This window comes from Clarias gariepinus, chromosome 27 (genome assembly GCF_024256425.1).
Source record: "Clarias gariepinus isolate MV-2021 ecotype Netherlands chromosome 27, CGAR_prim_01v2, whole genome shotgun sequence".
NCBI lineage: Eukaryota > Metazoa > Chordata > Actinopteri > Siluriformes > Clariidae > Clarias > Clarias gariepinus.
In genome coordinates this window covers 21,028,593-21,051,020 of record NC_071126.1, presented here as the reverse complement: position 1 = coordinate 21,051,020, position 22,428 = coordinate 21,028,593, and the positions used below count along the sequence as shown (strand labels likewise).

Below are 22,428 nucleotides of genomic sequence, written 5' to 3'. Positions count from 1 at the left end.
AATATCTTATGAAGGACATCACTGAGCTGAATGTAACTCAGGGTTACCAGAACTTTCTTGTTGTTCTGGATCTGGTAAATATGTTGAATGTTTTCCTAGCAGAGGACAAGGTGCACTTACCGAGGCAAAAGACCAGATCAGAGAGGTTGAAGGAAACTTCGAACTTACAAGTTGTCAGTCAACTGAACATATTTTATCAACAGAGTCGACACTTGTGTAATCAATTTATTTTGACAAAACTCAACATCTGCCTAAACAATTTGAATTCACAGGAGCTGTGGATCTGCCTAAATGAGACAACAAGATGGCCATATAAGAGTGAGCAGGGGAGAGAAATGTAAGAACCCACATGACACACCATGAGGAGACTAGTGGAGGAGAGTCTCATTAATAAGCAGTAATGAGAGTAGATTTAAGTGTCCAGGCCAAGATTAAGAACACTTCTAACACATTTGTAAAAGTGTACCTGGTTTCAGCAAGGCTCTCTTACCCTCCCCCGATCTTTCCTGCCCTACTTCATCAATTGCAATACACTCACAGCTGGTTAGAATGGGTCCATGTATACAGAAGACACATCTTCATGACATTACTATGGATGTTACTTATTATGTGAATTATTGAACAGATAATAATTGCAACACGAGACTTTACATTAAAACTGGAATGAATTCTAAGTACAGACTCAGCGAGCAACCTTTTGGCTGTAGAGAGCTGAACACTAGCAGCACAACACACCCGTCACACAGTTAGGGGCAGTGAGTATGATCACATCATCATATTCACACACACACACACACACACACACACTGATTGCTGTTATTACTTTTCTGTTCAATAGTTTGCACGTGTCACTTTATCTTTGACTGCGGAGCTAAATGTCTGTATTTTATGTGTCTATATTTTTCTCAGTTTTTATGACTTTTAGCTGCTTCTATTTTGATCTATACATTTCTGTTATTCTTCTGACTTATCCCTGAGCTTTGGCTATACAGATGTAAATATCTCATATCAATAAAGCACCACTGATTCTTACATCTTGAATTCAGAAATGACTGACTGAATGCTGATATTCAAAAACTCTTCATCCGCTCATAATTTTCTGTTAACACAACTGCACATTATAGTATAGTACAGGTCTAGATGAGAAGTTATTTATAATCACACTTATTTATATCTGTTGACACCCAGATGATGATGACGTCTATTCTGAGTCTGCTTCCTCTCAACACATCACTGGCCACAGTGTCCGGGGACCACAAGGATGTTACGCCCCTGGATTAGTGATCAGGATGTAACATATTTATTAACATATTTATTAATTGAATATAAAAACCATGTTCACAATTTTAAAGATAAATACTAAAAAAAACATCCAAATGTTATACATTTAAGGGAAAAAACAGGGTGTAGAACATTGAGTACAATCAAAGGTTGAAAAAGAAATAAAACAATCAAACAATAAAGATCTATCAGGTAGAGCAAATTAATACAAGAAAACAGTTTGGAAATAATAATGAACGTTTCAATAATGAAAATGTTTTTGTCCGAATAACACATCTGTGTACAAACTGGGATGATTACATTCATATTGTTTTTCAGTTCTGACTTTATTTCTCTTTATCTATTTTATTTTAACTTGTGCATAAACGTCTTGATGGCTCGTGTCTCTGGATGTTCTGGAGGATGAAGGTTTCTTAGCAAAACTCACAGCTGCATAGTTCAAGACATCTTCATCATCAGCCTGATAAAGAACAAGAGACGTTTAAAAAAACAAAGTGGATTTAAATAGGAAAAATAATGATTGCATTGATATTTTGTAAATAGTTATCTATTAAAATTCTCTGTACATTGTGGATTGTAGGTCAGATGTGTATTTATTTAACAGAACAGAATCACAATGAATAGAAGACTGGATTACCTGATTGGTGGGAGTTTGATGGTCGTTTGATGAAACACCTGAACAATAATACACACAAGTAAAGTTTAAATGAAGAAAGCATTTACATTTTAGTGGCAAAATTATACAGTAACTCTATAAATAATAAAAAACAACAACAATAATAATAATGATGATGATAAAAGTAAACAAACCTTTTCCTTGCAGTTTAAGTAAAATTCCAACCAGAGCCACAATTACAATAACAGATATTATATTGGTGGCTATTAAGGCAAAAATCTGACTTGTAACTCCTGAAATAATAATAAATTAAACAAATAACGCTTATAAAAATATTGGATTACACAGGGAAGGTTTAAAAAAAAATTCTAAAAGCAAGTTTATTCCATTAAAACTCTTACCAGTTTGATCACCTGAAGCAGGAGTTGTGATGGTAAGTGTTCCAGTTGTAGAACAGGGTTTCGTCTCTTTACCTTTAGAAACTGAAATTATTTATTAACAGAAGAAGAAAAGAAAATTGTTATACAAAGTTCTGTGTTGGACAGTAACAGAGTAAATATAAACCTGTTACTGTACTTAACTACAGTTAAACCTTAGATTGCGAGCATTATTTGTCCCAGAAATGTGAAAATTTTAATCCAAAGCACTCATATATCAAAGTGTATATCACATTTACCCCATAAGGAATAATGCAAACTCTGATGACCCAAAAATATTCATATAAAAATAATTAATACAAAAATATGAAGTAAAAATAGAACAGATTACCCTGCACTTTATTTTTGAAAAGAATTGGCCTGGCGTTAGGGAGAAGAGACGAGAAGGAGGAGGGGGTTAATGTAAAGGACAACTTTCACACACACACTAACTAATCGTTCTACACAATAACCTCCTTCTCCTCATCCTCTTCTCTCTCTCTCTCTCTCCTTTTTGACCCTCGCTTTTGCCTCCTTTTGAGGGTTTGGTGGAAATGTGACGTTGCGTGTTGTCGTTAAACAGAATCATCTCCCGCACTCCTACAGACTTATTAACCTTTTACTTTACGGGAATCGTTATTGCAGTACGGTTACTAAAGAACAGCCACACATGGTCACGGTGTTATAGTAAACAGTACACACACACTAATGTTGACTATACCAGTGACTCACGCACAATGAGACCGCACATGGGAGATGATTACCCACAATCTCACAGCCAAGAGAGAAAAGAACCATTAGCTCAGTTGTGATCACGTGTCACTCGGGAGATGAAGCGTGTATGTACTACTCATATTGTAAGACCTCACTTGCTTTTCAAGTTAAAATTTATTTTTAATTTTGCAAAAAACTTGCGGACCAAGTTACTCGCAATCCAAGGTTCCACTGTACCTTTTTTTAAGTATCTGTTCTTTAGTTAAGTATTTTTATTTTGGGGGACTTTTTACTTTAACTCCACTACATTTAAAATTAAAATAGTAGACTTTCTACTTCACTACATGATGTTACTTGTCTTTCCTTCATACTCATGAGTGGGAAAAACATGTGTAAATTGAAGCAGAGTAAACACACCAATTAGGATCGAATGTGCTGTATTGTTATGATCTGATTTGCTTTGACCTGTTGGTTTCACCTATTAGACGTATCTAATTAACAAACACAGAACATTATTGTGATGAGATCAGTGTAACAGCCTACAATACTGAGCTCCCGGGAACATGAACAAAGGACATCCTGACTCCAACTCACCACTTTAACACTCATGGGCTTATTAGAAAAATTCAAGAAGAAAGAATTTTTCCAAGCCAACACATAGACAGAAGCTTATTTTTGTGATGGTGATCATTTTCTTTAATGAGTAATCTAATGTAAGTGTGGTCGAGTGGATAAGTTCCCGCTCCTGATTTAGAATGACAACCTGTCACAGCTTAGTGTCTGTTATATAAAGACTGCAGTCTGGCTACCTGGGACGCGTCATTGCTAGCTCCGCCCTTGGTGTTTGTAATCAGTGGTGTATCGAGCTGTGGTTGTTTAACTTATCAACGCTATATTTTATTTGGTTATTATAACTTTAATAAACAGTTTGTATACTGATTCCATGTCTCTGCCTCTGTGGTAACAAACTTGTGTGTCTGATTTCGATTAAGTATTTAGTTCCCCTTATTGTAAAGGTGTGGAATAATCAGCATTTACATATTTTCCTTAACGGTTTGGGTATTTATAGTGAGATTTGATCTGTGCACACAGCGCCTCGCCACATTAGCTCACTACAGTGAAATATTTCTTTGTATCTGTGTCTTAATCCATCATTACCATGATTATGTTGTGACTCGCCAGTCAGTTAAGTAATTGGTAACTAAAACATCACTACACCACAACCCAATACAGTAACACAGGCTGGAGCTAATAATCAGTTAAAGTCTTATCCATTTCCATTAGCTAGCGAGCTGTACTACCTTAGTGTGTAGTGTTTAAAACTAATCAACCAATCTCATAGGATAAAAATGTAAACATTCAGTGTTAAAACATGGACTTGGGTAAATATTAATTAATTGTTAAATGTTATATTAAGAGATGTGTCCAGAGTGGCATAAGAGCCGTCTCAATGAGAAGATCAGGGAAAAGTCCACTTGTACTTAAATACAAATTTAAATAGAGGACTTCTACTTTTCTGGAGAAAAAAAAAACCTTAAACATCTAAGTACAGGATTTGTGTACATCGTCCACCACTGACAAAATTAAAGAGAGTTTATTTAATTAAAACCTTCTCCATCTCTGCTGTTTGAACCCTGGTGTGTAACAGAGTGTGTGTTCTTGTTAAGTGTTCCAGGTGTAGGACAGGGTTTCATCTCTTCACCTTTACAAATAAATTGGAAAAGCAGCAAATAAACAGAAATGAAACTAAATATGAATAATGTGAAATATTCAACATTTAATGCACATGTACACATAATTCTGGTTAAAGTGTTGATCTGGAATTAGCAGGTTATCAGAGTAAAACTGTTTACCTTCAAACTGCAGAAGTGTTCCAGACGTGAACTTTCCTGTACTTCCCTCCACATATCCACAGAAATATTCTCCTCCATCATCTTCTCTTATTTCATTAATGGTGAAATTAAACTTTTGGTCCTTTACAGTAACACTGAAGCGGCTATTATTATATCGCTCAGCCAATATGTAGCCAGGAGAGCCAGCGTACAGTCTCGCAAAAAACTGAGGCACTTTTCCAAAACTCTGTCTGTACCAAGCTAAACTATTATTGTTTCTGACCACACTAATGTTACACTCCATAGTTACAGCTTCTCCATGCTTTACTGTTTTCACATTAAGCTCCTTGATGTCAGAAGTGTTTCCTGTGAAAAAAAGTGTTTAATATTCTATTTTAATGAATTAGTTAAACATGTAAAATGACTATTTTAAGTTAAAGTTTAAAATGTTCCTCACCAGTTGTGCAGAGACAAAGCAGAGAGTAAAGAGCCACAAAGAGTGTGATCATCGTTCCTGTTTAGACAAAGTGATAGTGAGGTAATGAACTTGTGTGTTCAGTAGAAAACCAGGTCCAGACTCACGCCTGATTGGATGTTTTGAAGCTGTGGACTGATTTGATTGGTCCATTAGCTGTAATGAGATGTGAAGCTCACAGTGAATTCTTGTCTATTCTGATGCTGTGATGAGTCACATGACTTTACAGATATGATCTACTGGAGCTCTATCAGTCCTGTGTGCTGGAACCTCTCTGATAGAAGAAGTTTAATGAAGTGCTTTTAGGTCAGCAGATCTAACAACCCCAAAGAGGAATAATGTGAAATCCTGCTGTGTGTGCGTGTGTGTGTGTGTGTGTGTGTGTGTGTGTGTGTTTGGGTGTCCTATAATACAAAGAATTACCTTTTTCCTTAAAGTGCATGCTCATTACTGTAAACTACTGTACACACACACACACACAATAGTTTTTAACACATTAAGCTTGACTATTAAATTTGATAATTATTAATTTGTTCTTCAAATCTATCAGAGCCAGATGTTTAATCTGTTAATTAACTTTCTAACGACAACAATTCAGATTTGTGTGTGTGTTGTGGGGTGAAGACTCAGTGTATTAGCTTGTTTGCCCAGCGTATCCTCTCTCTATCGGTCAGATAGAGATCTGGAGAATTTAAAGGCCAGATCACCATCTTGAACTCTTTCTCTGCTAAGCCCCAAACACGGGAGGCTGTGATGCACTGGGTGTTCTGATACCTTTTTACTGTGACCAACATTGACTGTTTTTTCCTGGGATTGGACCCATCAGCTGGCTGGTCATCCCCATGGGTATAAGTGAGCTGTTCTTTGGGGTCACATGACCGTCTCTCCATTTTGTGTGTATAGTTGGTGCTCAATGTTATTCACTTCACCTGTCAGTGCTCATAATGTTATGACCATGTGTTTATAAAAGCACATCAGTTTGTTTTCAATATCACTGTTAGCAACATTATAAAGAACAGTTATGGAGGGAGGAGACTTTGGGGAAAATAAATAAATCTTAACTAAACTACCACTAGAGCAGGAAATTCAAATTAAATCTGACTTCAGGCAAATGGAAGATCTAGAGCTGCGTATGGAGAGGAAGAAAGGTGGGATTCTGATGTCCACACTGAGTGGCTAACTGCTAGCGCTAAACTTCAGCTGTTGTTTTGTTGTTGTTTTCTCAAATATTAAAATATATTTCATTGCACATGTTAGTTTACTGTAGTGGTTGTTTCACTCTGGTTGTTTACACACTTGACCTGCATTTGGTCTGGTTTAAAAATGTTAAAGTGTGGAAAATCTGTGTTTGTTAAAGTCATATAACAGCTGTTGTTTTGCATGAGAGTGGACTCACGTGTCCAGGCCCAGTGTGAGAACGCTCTTAACACACGTGTAGAAGTGTTACTGACTGCAGCAGCGCTCTCTCACATCATGCAGTTGTTTCAGTTGAACAGAAATAACATTGTGGTTTCTGAGTTTCTGCAACAAAATGTTTAATCAGCAGTTTTGAAGACTCTGATAAACATCCCATCATGATACTCCTGAGACACCAGTGACTTGGACCCTTCTGCTCTCTGGACCTGCCTGATCCATGACATTACTGTAGATGGAAGCAGATAGAAACCATAAACATGGCTGTAAGAACCTCAGGACTGCAAATCATACAAACTACTTTAACTCATGATAACTGCAACACCACAGACTTTAAAACTCTAATGAGTTCAGAAATGACTGACTGAATTCTGATGTTCATAAGTTCCTCATAAACTCGTAAGTTCCTGTTAACACAACTGCACTTTTTAACATTATAATGTACAGTTCTAGATGAGATGTTATTTATAATCTGCTGACACCCAGATGAGGATGAGTTCTCTTCTCAGTCTGCTTCCTCTCAAGGTTTCTTCCTCATATCTGCTTTATGAAACATTTTATCATTAAAATAATAATAATTACAAGAGACTATACAAATCAAATTTTATTACTGAAGTAAAAATAATGAAGATTTTGTAATGGCCAAGTCAAACAAGTCAAAGTGTTTGTGGTTATTTAAACAATATGGTGGAACCTGGAACTTAAAGTACCAGTGTGAGGGGAGGAGGGGAGGACTGCAGAACTTCCTGTTAATGAGAAACAGGAAGTAGCAGTGTAAAGAAAGTGTCTATCTTTAAGTATCTGCTAAAGTGATATATGAGGAGCATTTATTAACTTTAGACTCGACTCTCAGTTTAAACTCCATGTTTCTCATTTCACTTTCTGCAGCACTTTTCACATCATTTCACACAATACACACATTTCAGTGTTTAAGAAGAGCATATGTGTTTGAATGTTTCTTCTGTTGGGCTCATAAATGATCATCCTGGTATTTTCTCTGTAAAAGTCACTCTGTAATCTGATTAGATCAGACCTGGTAACATTTACAGATCAGTTTTAATCTCAACACAACTCTGATCTGCATGCAGTCACATTAACAAATAGTCACACACATAATAATGACTAGTGACACAGGATGTAGGTGTGTATAGTGGGCCTACTGGTCATGACACTCTAGGAAGTGATGCTTTAAATGTTGGTCTTGTGGGACATTATTTGGAAGCCCCCAGTATGAATGTAGGGATGAATTGTTTTCTTGGACTCCTGAGCAAAAGTAAACACCAAAGTGTCTGTTAATTGATCTGATGTATTATACATTATACATCACTTGATGTACTGTAGGTTAGTACAGCAGATATCTTGTGTCCTGTTCTTAGCTGACAGGAGCAGCACCCAGTCTGGTCTTCTGCTGCTGTAGCCCATCTGCTTCAAATAGAAATGTCTTGTACATTCAGAGCACCTTCTTCAGCATAACTTGGTTGTAATGTTATTTACCGTAAGGTACTGTTTCCTTTGTATAATTATGCACATGTGTGAATGCACCAAGTTGCTGCCATGTGATTGGCTGATTAGATTTTTGTGTCATTGAGCAGTTGAACAGGTGTACCTTTTAAAGTATATATTATATATGAATTATATATAATCCTTATGTTATTCAATGTGTTGAGGTGATAAACTGTATAAAACCTTAAATTATTATTACACTCAGTACTGACGTCAATAGAGAAATGTGGCTCTGTAAAATTTAGTGTCATCAATATGTAAAGTCTTTCTGTCATTCTGACACTTCAGATTTATGTAAATGTTTCTCATGACTTCATTCAAACATTCCAACATCATGTGGGAGAAAGTACAGTACAAAATCTGCCCTACAGTACATCACATGACGTTTAATATAACACAGGGTTGCCAGATCAGCAAAATCCCAGATTTTCTAACATAAAGACATTCAGACTCTTGAAGTGACCCAGAATAAGTCAGTGTGAGCTGCTGATTAAACACTCAGTCTCAGAACCTCAGAAACCACAATGTTATTTCTGTTGAACTGAAACAACTGCATGATGTGAGAGAGCGCTGCTGCAGTCAGTAACACTTCCACACGTGTGTTAAGAGCGTTTTCACACTCGGCCTGAAGACTCGAGTCCACTCTCATGCAAAAAAACAGCTGTTATATGACTTTAACAAACACAAATATTTTCCACACTTTTTTCAAATTTTAAACCAGACCAAATGCAGGTCAAGTGTGTAAACAACCAGAGTGAAACAACCACTACAGTAAACTAACATGTGCAGTGAAATTTATTTTAATATTTGAAAAATCAACAACAAAACAACAGCTGAAGTTTAGCGCTAGCAGTTAGCCACTCAGTGTGGACATCAGAATCCCACCTTTCTTCCTCTCCATACGCAGCTCTAGATCTTCCATTTGCCTGAAGTCAGATTTAATTTGAATTTCCTGCTCTAGTGGTAGTTTAGTTAAGATTTATTTATTTTCCCCAAAGTCTCCTCCCTCCATAACTGTTCTTTATAATGTTGCTAACAGTGATATTGAAAACAAAATGACGTGATTTTATAAATACATGGCCATAACATTATGAGCACTGACAGGTGAAGTGAATAACATTGAGCACCAACTATACACACAAACTGGAGAGACGGTCATGTGACCCCAAAGGACACCTCACTTATACCCATGGGGACGACCAGCCAGCTGATGGGTCCAATCCCAGAAAAAAAACAGGTCAATGTTGGTCACAGTAGAAAGGTATCAGAACACCCAGTGCATCACAGTCTCCCGTGTTTGGGGCTTAAATACAAAAGTTTAAGATGGTGATCCGGCCTTTAAATTCTTTCACACACACACACACACGCTAAAAACTGAAACACACTGTCTTTTGTCACTATCCGTTATCACCCAGATAAGGATGGGTTCCTTGTTGAGTCTGGTTCCTCTCAAGGTTTCTTCCTACAGTATTACCATCTCAGGGAGTTTTTCCCTCAGCACCGTCGCCCTCGACTTGTTCATCAGGGACTATCTAATTATTTTGATTCATAAACGTTTACATCTCATACAAACCCAAAAATTTTTTTGATTGTGTAAAACTGCTTTGCGACAACGTCACTTGTTAAAAGCGCTATAAGAATAAAATGTAATTGAATTGAATTGAATACTGTCTGATCAGAGACGGACACGTGCAGGTCTAATTGGTCTATAACTTAAAGTATTAGATAATTAAAGCTGCCGTGTTGATTCGAGTAGTTACACAGAGACTCTGAGAACAGAAAGTTACAGAGGAGTTTACTGGAAGTGTGTTAAGATTTAGGAATAAAACCATTAACAACAGTAAATTCTACACTGTAAACTCTGTATTTAATAACAAACTACACATTTACATTATACTGATAATAATAATAATAATAATAATATAAACTAACACGTGATGAAGTTCTGTAGTTGTCTGAGTGTCATATTATTCGTATGTATTATTGTTATTTAGGGCCTAAAGCACTATAGGGTCCCAGGACCCTCTTGTTTTCTTAAGGATGTTTTTACCACACTTTTGGTCTTTTTGGGGCCTTAACATGCTCAAAATCATGCTCATCATACTCATGAAAATTGCCAGACAGGTTGGAATCTGCCTGACTTTGGGCCATGGGTGTGGCCCGAGGCCCTCAGGGGCCCTCACAAGAGATTTTATTGCATAGCTCATACACACGTGGATGTATGCACATGAAACCCGGTACACATTTAGAGCTCAAACTGGGTCGATGGGATCTAAAGACATTGACGCTGTAAAATTATAGAGAGATTTTTGATCTCAAACAGGTGAGACGTGATAATGTCTTAAATTTATGCTGAAAAGTGATTAATAACTTTCTGTGTGACATCATATTGAGTGACACATTCAGTGACATCACAGTCAGTGACATCATAGTACAGAGGAACATCATAGTGTGACTGCAACCTATTGTACACACGTACACCTCACACACACAAACACATACACACACACACACACACACACACACTTACATGCACGCACACATTAACACTTATATATCACACACATTACAAATGTTAACACTCACATCTCTCTCTCTCTTACACACACACACACACAGGGTTGCTGACAAATATTTAGGGCCCGAGCTGACATCAGCCCCATTACATCATAGTGTGTGAAGTGTGTAAGTTGTGGCGCAGGGTGCTTGGGCCCACTCATTGTTGCTTGCAACTATATTATTCTATTTGTGTTTAACAACTTTTGACTTTAATTACATTAAAATAGAAATAGGTGACTTTTATTGTAATACAGAAGAGTTAAATGTCCTGAGACAACACTTTCTATCTTTAATGTAATTAAAGTATTTTGTTGGAAGAAAAAAAAAACGTGAATCGTGTGAGAGAGTCGTGATCTGAATTCCCACGGAGAAAAATCCTAAATTCACATTTTGTCAAGAATCGAGCAGGCCTAGACTAACTGATCATTTTACTCTCACAACTGTTTATATATATATATATATATATATAACGAGATAAATGTTACACAAATATAAATGAGTTCTGAAGATCTGTAAGTAAATCCTGTGTTAATGTGAATGCGCTTCCTATTGGTTACGCCGGGGGCGCTGTTTCCCACCGTGTTGAGCGGTCTGCAGCAGAGCTATGGAGAACTGCTGTGGGTATCTGTTGTAGCTCCACAATAAAAGTTAAAAAAATAATTTAAGAAGAAATGTCAGGCACTGTTTGCAAGGTATTCAACAGCATAGGTACTGATTTGTCTGTCAAGTGTGTTTCAGTTCGATATATGTGGTATTTTGATACTTTTATTTCCGTTTTGATGTACCTGGTTTTGCCGTGTGCTAATGAAAGGCAACATGTTCTGAATAGGTGGAGCCATGGCTGGACTGGCCATAGGGCATACCGGGCATTTGCCCGGTGGGCCGATGGTGATTTTCGTCTTTTGTGGGCCGGCCGCCGATGTTTTTTTTTTGGGTTTTTTTGTAACGTTATAAACTATTAAAGGTGGCGGATTGGCCAATTGGTCATGATCGACTCTGGGCTGGAACAATTACAGCCGAGGAGGTCAGATGCACCCTCCCCCTTGCAACAACTCAGCAATCACATATCATTGTTGAACAAAAATGGAGAACAAAAAACGCAAAGCAGCAGGAGGAGCCGAAAAAATTAGCGCCAAAAAGAAACTAGCCCTTCAGGCAGATGCTGCCAAATGTGCTAAAATATCACAGTTGTTTGGTAGCTATAGTGGAGCTTCCACTTCAGTAAAATTAGCAAGTGATGGAGGCCAGCAGCCGCAGGTTGAAGAGTAAAAGGGGAGGCAGGAGGAGGAGGAGAGACCCGAGGTGGCCGCCGGTCCAAGTGGCAGAACTGAACCTGAGGTAGCCTAAGTAAAACCAAGTAAAACCATAAAAAAAAAACTTATAAACCAAGTAGGTGTAGCTTATTTTCGTTGTGCTTGCTAACTTTTTAAAGTCAGTTACAATAACTCCTACTGTGTACTAGTTAGCATGATGACAGAGTTTCTATGCTGGTGCTATGATGTTACTGAGAGTGAATTATTGATAAGGTTAGTTAGTATGGGTTGCCAAACGTAAAAAACGTAATCATCCCGTATTCAGAGAAAATATTACGCGTTACGTATTGAGGTGAAAAGGAACGCGATTTGTCCTGTATTTCAGCTAGAATGAAACCCCCCCCACACACACACAAAGCTGGAGTTATCCTGTGACTTTACGCTGCAGCTGCCTCGGCTTCTCTCATTCTCTCCCCCTCCTTCTACTGTTGATCAGCTGATCGGTTTATCAGCTGTTTGCTGGAGCCACAGCCATAAAAGCTGCTAGTCATGATCGGTTTGGATATGTGAGAGAGAAACATAAAGGTGAAACCAGGAGATGTCCTTATTGAATCATCAGAGTTGAACAGGTGATGGAGAAACAGGTTTATCTTTTAGGTGACATGAATGAGTTGAAGGGAAGTTATGAACTGTTTCTGAGAGACAAATAACACCAGGATCCTTTTCTACATAGCTGACAGCTGGTAACTGTGCAGGGGCGGGTCTAGCAAAGTTTTGCCAGTGGGCCAGGTAGGGCATTAACAAGGAAAGAGGGGCACAAAGAAATACTTTTCTTTCTTATTCTTATTTTAAATGTCTAGCTTTTAAATAATTATCTGAATCTTACAACCAAAGTGGTCATTTGATGTTAAATGTATAGAAATCCATTATCGTTTATAGTAAATATTAAGTCTAAAAATATTAAGTCTCTGTAAGCCCAGTAATCTTACCATCTGTGCAGTCTGAAATTATGTTGAAGAAAGATGTTGAATCTATTTAATTATTGTAGAAAAATAATTGATTTCTGTGCATTTGTGTTACGATTTAGCTGGTTGTGGCAGCTTCTCAACTTTCTTTCTCTATCTCCTTTCACTTTTGAAAGGTTGCCATGTTTAAAAAAATATTTTGTGCTGCCATGCTGTTTGTTGATGTGGTAAATAAATCTTCTTCTTTGTCTTTCGGCTGTTCCCTTTCAGGGGTCGCCACAGCAAATCATCTGCCTCCATCTAACCCTATCCTCTCCATCCTCTTCTCTCACACCAACTAACTTCATGTCCTCTCTCACTGCATCCATAAATCACCTCTTTGGTCTTGCTCTAGACCTCCTGCCTGGCAGTTCCAACCTCAGCATTCTTCTACCGATATATTCACCATCTCTCCTCTGAACATGTCCAAACCACCTCAATCTGGCCTCTCTGACTTTATCTCCAAAACAAGCCAAAACATGGGTTGTTCCTCTGATAAACTCATTCTTGATCCTATCCATCCTTGTCACTCCCAAGGAGAACCTCAACATCTTCAGCTCTGCTACCTCCAACTCTGCCTCGTGTCTTTTCTCTGCCTCCTGTCTTTTCTCGCATCACTGATTTGGCAAATGTTTTACGTCGGATGCCCTTCCTGACACAACCCTCTGCATTTATCCAGACTTGGGACTGGCACAAGAAGACACTGGATTGCCCCCCCCCCCATAGTTTATGAAAATATCACTCAATCTGTAATTTATTAATTTTAATACTCATTATAGATCATGTCTCACCTCTAGTCTTCTCTGTCTTAATTTCAGGTTTCCACCATGTGTTGTAGATAGTTCAGGAAGTTAACTCGACCAAGCAGTCTTTTGTTTTTCGCTAAGTACTGTTTAGAATACCAGAATAGGGAGGATGGTGTAGGTCTAAGTTTATTAGATTGATACATATATACCAACAGGACAGTGTACATCGCTGTCAGAACATCGTTTGTTTTCATTTAAAGGCTTTATGGCTTTGCCAATAATACCTAGTGGGCCGGTCTCTAGTCAAAATGCCTGGGCCGATTTTTTGTCCCAGTCCAGCCCTGGGTGGAGCTGTAACATTTTCGAGCTTGCCATTTTGTCTCCTACTGCTTTGTGGGCAGGTAATTATTTCTTAATTATATAATATGCATAAAGTTTCTTTGCAGTATTCTGTGCATTTTCTTTGCAGTATTCTGTGGTTAGGCAAATGTTTGGTGCTATTAGTTTTTTTTTAAAGTACTTAAGAAATGTTATGTTAATTCTTATGCATACAGAGTTCTACAAAATAGATGATGTAAGCTGTGTAATTTATGTAGCATGCTCTACTTTATATTCAGATTTTTATTTTATTCCTGCATGATTTAAAATGTCTTATACGATCACAAAGCAATATTGAGAAAAGAGACTATGTTGAATTGGTTAGACAAAACTGTCCTGAAGAAAGTCACATTTCAGATTATTGTTTTATGTCTATTCATTTTGGTAATGTTAAGAGCAGAGCTATGGAGAGCTGCTGTGGGTGGAGTTATAACATTTTCGAACTTGCCATTTTGTCTCCTACTGCTTTGTGTGCAGAACTGCTGTGGAAATCAAATAAATTGCGACATCATCCAAGTCCTGAGTGTGTGTGCTGATGACGGGGTGGGACAAACCGGGTCAGGGAAAGAAAAATCAAGAAGGTCACATATTTATATAAGATTTATATAAGATTTATTAAAAACATTTAACATTTTTAAATATTGCTATAAAAGGGAAAAGAAGCTTATTTTATTAAAAAAAATTTTATCACTGCTGTTTGAACCCTGGAGTGTAACAGAGTGTGTGTTCTTGTTAAGTGTTTTAGAGGACAGGGTTTCGTCTCTGATGTAGTGGGTAATGCACTGTTGCCTTACACCTCCAGGGTCCGGGTTCGATTCCGGGTTCGTGTATATATATATATATATATATATATATATATATACAGTATATTCTTTCAGGTGTTCCCTTTCAGGCGTCGCCACAGTGAATCATCTGCCTCCATCTAACCCTATCCTCTGCATCCTCTTCTCTCACACCAACTAACTTCATGTTCTCTCTCACTGCATCCATAAATCTCCTCTTTGGTCTTCCTCTAGACCTCCTGCCTGGCAGTTCCAACCTCAGCATCCTTCTACCGATATATTCACAATCCCTCCTCTGAACATGTCCAAACCACCTTAATCTGGCCTCTCTGACTTTATCTCCAAAACATCTAACATGGGTTGTCCCTCTGATGAACTCATTCTTGATTCTATTCATCCTTGTCACTCCCAAAGAGAACCTCAACATCTTCAGCTCTGCTACCTCCAACTCTGCCTCCTGTCTTTTCTTCAGCGCCACTGTCTCTAAGCCGTAGAGCATTGCTGGTCTCACCACTGTCCTGTACACCTTTCCTTTCATTTTCGCTAATACTCCTTTATCGCACAACACACCTGACACTTTTCTTCACCCATTCCAACCTGCCTGTACCCGCCTCTTTACCTCCTTTGAACAATCTCCGTTGCTCTGGACCGTTGACCCTAAGTACTTAAAATCCTGTACCTTCTTTACCTCTGCTCCCTGTAGCCTCACTGATCCTCTTGGGTCCCTCTCATTCACATAAATGTATTCCGTCTTGCTGCGGCTAACCTTCATTCCTCTGCTTTCCAGAGCATACCTCCACCTCTCCAAATTTTCCTCCACCTGTTCCCTGCTCTCGCTACAAAGTCAAAATGTCACTGAATATGACATATATGAATAAATTTAAACAAGACATTATAATTTAATAAGAAGATTCCTAACAGTAAGCGAGGAAAATAATTAAGTGCAGAAGAAATTGTTGAGAAACATTACAAATGTAAGACTTTTACCACAAGAAAAAATGCAGGATGTAAGATTTTGATAAACACCTTTTAATCTAAATATATCAAATGAAACAAATCAGTACATGAATGATGTTGTCACCATGGAATCGTTAATAACACACAGCAATAAAAATGTTTTAGTCTGTCAAAGAAAAATACAGTACAGTTGTGTCCAAACTCTGTGAATAATTACATGTTGGTTGTCCATAAATCTCTTGATGGTTGGATGAAGGTTTCTCAGCAAAACTCACAGCTGTATAGTTCAAAACATCTTCATCATCAACCTGATAAAGAACAAGAGCCATTTATAAACCAAAGCAGATTAAAAGACTAAACATAACACTGTAAAATGTAACTGATGATCTAACTAATAAAATTAAGTGAAATTAACTTATTTTGATTAAGTTTGTTGACCTTACTAAGTTTAACCAAGTAATCTCAACTTTTTTGACCTAAATAGATACAAGTACTCTCTCTTTAAATAAAGGAGTATGTTTAAGTTTTCCAAAATCGAGTTTCCTTTCAAAGGCTACACTCGATGCTACGTGAAAACGCTTTGGGAAATATCTTTTCATGTTGCCGGTTGTGAAGCATGTGTGTACCAAACACGCCAAATTTTACCTTATATAACCCCGGTCAGGTGACGTCATCTGATTAGATGCACCTGCAGGTTATAAATAGGAGTGAACCGGCAACATTTCTCAGATCTTTTTCTTCACCGCATTGTGCGTGTATGTGTGTCAGCAAAAGCAAACAGACTAAACAGACAGACCGTGCGATCGGCCGTTCTATGGCCTCCTTGGTGACCGCTGAAAGACACCTGTGGTTGAATCTGACAGGCATCAAGGACAAGGATCGAACATTCCTCCTTGATGCCCCTGTCTCACCTTCCAGCCTATTTGGCAACACTCTGAATTCCGTCGCCACGAGGTCCCGAGAAGCTAAGCTGTATGAACAGGCTATTGGAAAATTTCTCCCACGCCATGCTCAAGAGTCGAGGCCCTCGGCCACCCAGCCTCGACCAGATCTGATTCTCGCCAGGCGAGAGGCGCAGAAGGAGAGCGTCAGCAGCCGGGCACCCCCCCGTAAGGAATGGGGTACGGCTCGTTGCCCCTCACAGGCTGCCTCCAAAAGATCAGATCGCCGCACTGTCTTCTTTTCAAGGACTAAGTTCTGAAAGCCTACGCGCCCAGGACTGTGGGGGTGATCCCGGGGAGCGGCACGCAACGCTCTTTCCTATAAGAGCATGCCCCTACCGGGCACCCCCAGGGGGTTGGTGTTCAGTTTCTGCCGCCTCTGGTGTTTCGGACGACACCGACCTCCAAAGATACAGTGGTGTGAAAAACTATTTGCCCCATCCTGATTTCTTATGCTTTTGCATGTTTGTCACACAAAATGTTTCTGATCATCAAACACATTTAACTATTAGTCAAAGATAACACAAGTAAACACAAAATGCAGTTCTTAAATGAGGGATTTATTATTTAGGGAGAAAAAAAATCCAAACCTACATGGCCCTGTGTGAAAAAGTAATTGCCCCCTGAACCTATTAACTGGTTTGGCCACCCTTAGCACCAATACAGATGTGGCCATTAAGACTGCGCGTGTTTTCCCGCGGGATGCCTCAATTTAGCGCGCGGCGCGCCGCGACTTGCCGTAAGCAACATTCGGGAATTTAAATAAATGTGTTGTGCTTCACTGAATATCCGCCAGATGGTGCATGGAAGGACTTTATTTAAACGCCGGACCAAGTACTGTACAACGAAGAATTGTGTATAATTACTTAGTCTAAAACAATACTGTTCCCAATGCTGAAGCAAACATGAATTTAATTTTGCTTTACAACAGATCTTTCATGATAAATGTGTGTATATGTGCTTCATATTATTTTCATAATGATAAAATGAGATGCCCAAATTCGTGCTTTAAAATTCTTAATAAGTTTCTTATATAGTTTTTATAATGTTTTAACAGGGACAAAACAGTAAAAGACATGGCAATGTCTCGGTTTACATGGTGTTGAAATTAATTAAATTTCCTGATAGTAGGTTATCTGATAGTCTTAACTATGCGAATGTCCTGATTCGTGAATATGCCAACATATCTCATTTAAAACGTAAAAAATGTGTCGACATCATCAGAAAACATGAATAAACTATATATATTATATTATTAAGTAAATATTATTTTTTGACCACGAGCTTCTTCTGGCTTTTTATAATAATCATCATATTTGCTGTTTGTGTCCAGCATTTAATAATTATTTCATCCATTATTTAACCACGGCTGGAAATAATAGCCGGAATGTGATGTGATTGTGAATTCATGACTGAAATAAAGCAGTTCGTCTTTTGTAAAGTACTTTCACTTTACAAAAGGGAGCGTTTTTTCAAAAGGTTGATAAACGTGTGTTGTACAGTATATACACCGCGACAGCGCGCGCAGTTACTCACTTCTCACCTTTCATGTAGGTCTGCTCGGACTAATTTGTTTTAAACCCCTCAAAAATGTGTGTGTACAGTGGTTAATCAATCGGAATGTAGGTCCTACCGTCGCGGCGCTCGGCGGTACCGTTTGGCTTTGTGCGTTTGCTGGCTTTTACCATTGAGTGGCGCTAAATAACTACAGACTGACGCCTCATGCCTTAGTTCATTCTCTGCTGGATTAATGAGACACAGAGTTTTAGAACAGCACGTAGTAGCGGATAAAATCAAGTAAAACATTGTAGTTAAACAAATTTATAATCACAGAACTAAAATGACGATACAAATGTAGAATTTAAATTAAATTAAATCTTATTAGGATCAAATTTAAACAAAATAAATGTTAACACAGTAAGCCTTTACATTTTATCACGTGTAATTAGAAATGAAATGCAGTAGACTGTTATGATCTGTAACGGATTCGACCCATGTTGCACGGGCGGCACCATAAAGCACGGACACGAGGCGAGGTCTTACAGGAAAAGGGTAATTTATTTAGGTAAAATGGGGAAGGAAAGTGTTGAAGGAGGGAGAAAGGAAAGAAAGGGATAAAGGTTGTGCATGTGCAGTTCCGGGGGCTGTGCCACACTGGCATGCGGGCACACAGCTGACGATAAGTGTTGGTGCGAGTGGCAGAACTGAGCACGCGGAGGCAGCGCTCCTGCACGCTCCCTCGTGACGGCGCTTCTCCCGCTGTCGATGGCCGGCGCGAGTTCTCGCTGACGCAAAAACCTAACCACACTTTTCCTCTTCGGCAGCGGGGCTGCGAAGGCGGGCACGGTGCGGGAGTGTAGATGCCGCGGGAGCTCGCGCAGCTCTTTCTCGTGCTGTCCTCAGCGCGGAGATCAAAGGGCGGAATTCTAGTGTCCTTGTTTAAAGTCCCTCGGGCGCGTCACATCTCCCCACTAACATGCTTTTTTTATATTCTCTATTACATCACGTACTTCCCAGACCTCAGACAAACCTCCGCGCCTTGCTTTTATAATGCGGAGCAAGCCCGAGATCATATTAACGTTAATTATCGCCAGCCGGCACAAATAGGTGGCTCCCGTCCCTTTGCTGCCTATTCAGGGAGCCTACGGAGTGAGGGAGTAGTTATAGTAGATTTGGGCGTACACCCATCACACGCGCACGCCGTGGCAGATCATCATAATTGTCCTAAACTTGTATTTCATAAGGTTTTCCGAGCGGTGGTACAGCGCAACGGGGGTCATTATTTACTATTAAACATTAAACGAATTTACAAAACTTAATGCGTGCGATTAAGCGCTGATTCCACGTAGGAAAGTAAAGAAGAGGATCCTGATGCTCAACATTCCGGAGACCAAACCCCATTTAAATTAAATTAACAAATATTGCATGTAAATAACAATAGCCCACGTTTAAAAAAGCATTTTTATTTACATTATAAAAATATAATCCTGCATCTGTTTTAGGTGTTCCAGCTGCCACTGTTCTAAAATTCAAATTAAATCAAATCTTATTAGGATCAAATTTAAGCACAATAAATGTTAACACAGTAAGCCTTTTGATTCTATCACTTGTAATTAGAAAAAAAGCGTGTATGGATTTGTGTCATCTTATTTCTTGTGTTCTTTAAATTTATAGTAGATTTATTAACTGAAATAAATGACCATAAAATTAAAACAGTGTTAGGACGTTCTACTGCGTCAGCAGATGTCGGTCTTTCGGCCCCGCTTGTGTTTTTGCGTTATTATAAGAATGAAATGCAGGAGACTGTTATGATTTGTAACGGGTTCGACCAATGTTACTCAAACAACTCAGTTCAGATGTAAGTAAATCGATAGAAAGTAAATGTCTGTGCTGTTTGGGGGAGGGACGTGCTAATGATTTGGTCGGCTCTGTGTGTGTGTGTGTGTGTGTGAGAGAGAGGGGTTTCGCGGTCGTTTTCAGTGAAACAAAGGCTCAGCTGAAAAATGTTAGGCACATCAGTCACTTAACCACCAATAAAAGGTATTTGAGTGTTATGATAGTTGTAATATAACAGATGCGCACTGAATACTAAACCTAAACCAGGCACGGAGATTAATGAACCAAGATAGCCCCCATACCCGTTTAAAAAAATAAATAAATAAAAATACCAAAGAAGATTATTGTGTATAGACTGATTAAAAACAATGCAATTTATGCTATCATAAGGAAAATAACAAGTTCTTCCATTCCAATGATTAAAAAGGTAACAATGTCAACTTTAGAATCTAGAATCCAGGAGATTAAAATTACACAAATTTAAATTACTGAAAGTCTCCAGAAGAGCCTCAGATTCAAGAGGTTTTTAAAGTGGGGAGAAGTGCATTTCAGTTCCTCTGAATGTATAGGTGAGAACAGCCGATTCACACCTGGGGAGGGTGAATAATTTGTATTTGAATGTTGTCTGGCATTGTAAAGCACTATAGTGACACTAAAAGAACAACCCAGGATTAATAGGAATTCTTATACTGCATAAACATTATTTAGCACAAAAAAATTCCTCGCGCTCGGGAAAACTATGCGTGCGGTTGAGCGCTTTTTAGATTATAGGAAATTAAATCGGAGGGGTTTTATTTAGACTATTAAAAAAATAACCTGCGTCTATTTTTAGGCGTGCCAGCTGCCACTTTTTAGTTAGAAGTTTTCAATACAAAGCTTATAATGCCCACATGACATGACGGAATAAGGCACGGCTGGTGATGATTGGGGTTTGTTGGGTTACAGTGGATTTTACTACGCGGTGTGAGTGCAATGGCCATCCGTCTGCTCACGCTGACTCTGCTCTCCGCGGATGGCCGTACCGCCCCCCTCCCACCTCTCGCTCCTTTGAAGTTCCTGGGGCGCGTTCCATTTGCCCTGCTTGCATGCCGCACTTCCGCGTTGTTGCACGCGCGCTGCATACACAGCGCGTATTAAAATCCACTGTAGCCCAACAAACCCCGAGTATTTTATAGCGCAGGGTGCAAGCCCGGGCAACGATAGCAACGATAGCTCACCAGTCATGTGTAATTCTGCGGTCCCGCTGCTTCGCATGTCTGAAGGGGAGGCCGCCTAACTAGTGCGCGAGGAGCGATATTGATTTGGGCGCACGCCGTGACAGGCTGAAAAAACTGTGTCAGATTAATGTGCAAAAACTATATAATAAAACTATATAAGACTACATGCCTTTATAAGACTTAACTTTTATTTAAGCGCACTCACAATAACGAAAAAACGTTGTGATTTTGTAAATGTTGTGATTTTGTAAGTGTTGTAAGCTGCGCTGCTCTGTATTGTTTTTGGTGAACTTGAGCGCGTCAGAAAATGAACGCAAAGGTTTTTTTAAATGGTCAGAGTCAGTCTGCTTGCTGTTTTCTCGACGCGTTCATAATCATTAGTCTACTCCTGCCGGTGCGCTCTGGAAAACTTCATGCATGCGGCTGAGCGCTGAATAAAACTATGGAGTAAATTAAAGAGGAGAATTACGATGCCGAGTCGAAGTCCTGAGCCCAAACCTCATTTAAATTGAATTAACAAATATTATAAGTAAAAAAACAATAGCCCATGTTTAAAAACGTTTATAAATTCATTCCGACATGAGTTGGTCCGGTGTTATGCGCAGAGCACCGGGAGATTTCCTGAAGCTCAGAAATCACTGGGCATGTTTTCTAAATAGCCGCAATCTTTAATAACTGATGGAGGTTTTGAGCTGTATACACACGCATTCCTGCCTAAACAACTCTTAAAACTACACCTGTAACACAATAAACAGTAATATTTCAAACATTCTGCAGGCTGATATTTGGAGAAAGGAAAGAATAATGAATAAACCAGTTGTTGGGTCAAAATAACCCAACCAGGTGTTCATTTGTAAACTACATCTCATATGAGCCAACATGAGCAACCCAACAATGTGTTTAAAGTACCTGAAATAATGCAGAACTTAAATAACAATAAACCGATACAGAGATACGCTGTATAACGGTCACTGTTGTATTTACGGCAACGAGCGAAAATGTCAC

The 22,428-nt window shown here is 38.8% G+C and overlaps 1 protein-coding gene across 1 annotated transcript in view; it reads right to left on the bottom strand.

The window, feature by feature from the left end:
* Positions 1-1,119: 1,119 nt before the first annotated feature.
* The window catches only part of LOC128514850 (uncharacterized), a 33,200-nt gene continuing 11,891 nt past the window's right edge, over positions 1,120-22,428 (bottom strand). Inside the window, exon 6 of the mRNA XM_053488744.1 lies at positions 1,120-1,741. Within this exon, the coding sequence (XP_053344719.1) occupies positions 1,622-1,741 (120 nt within the window). The 3' untranslated portion in view covers positions 1,120-1,621. The remainder of the gene's footprint in view (positions 1,742-22,428) is intronic.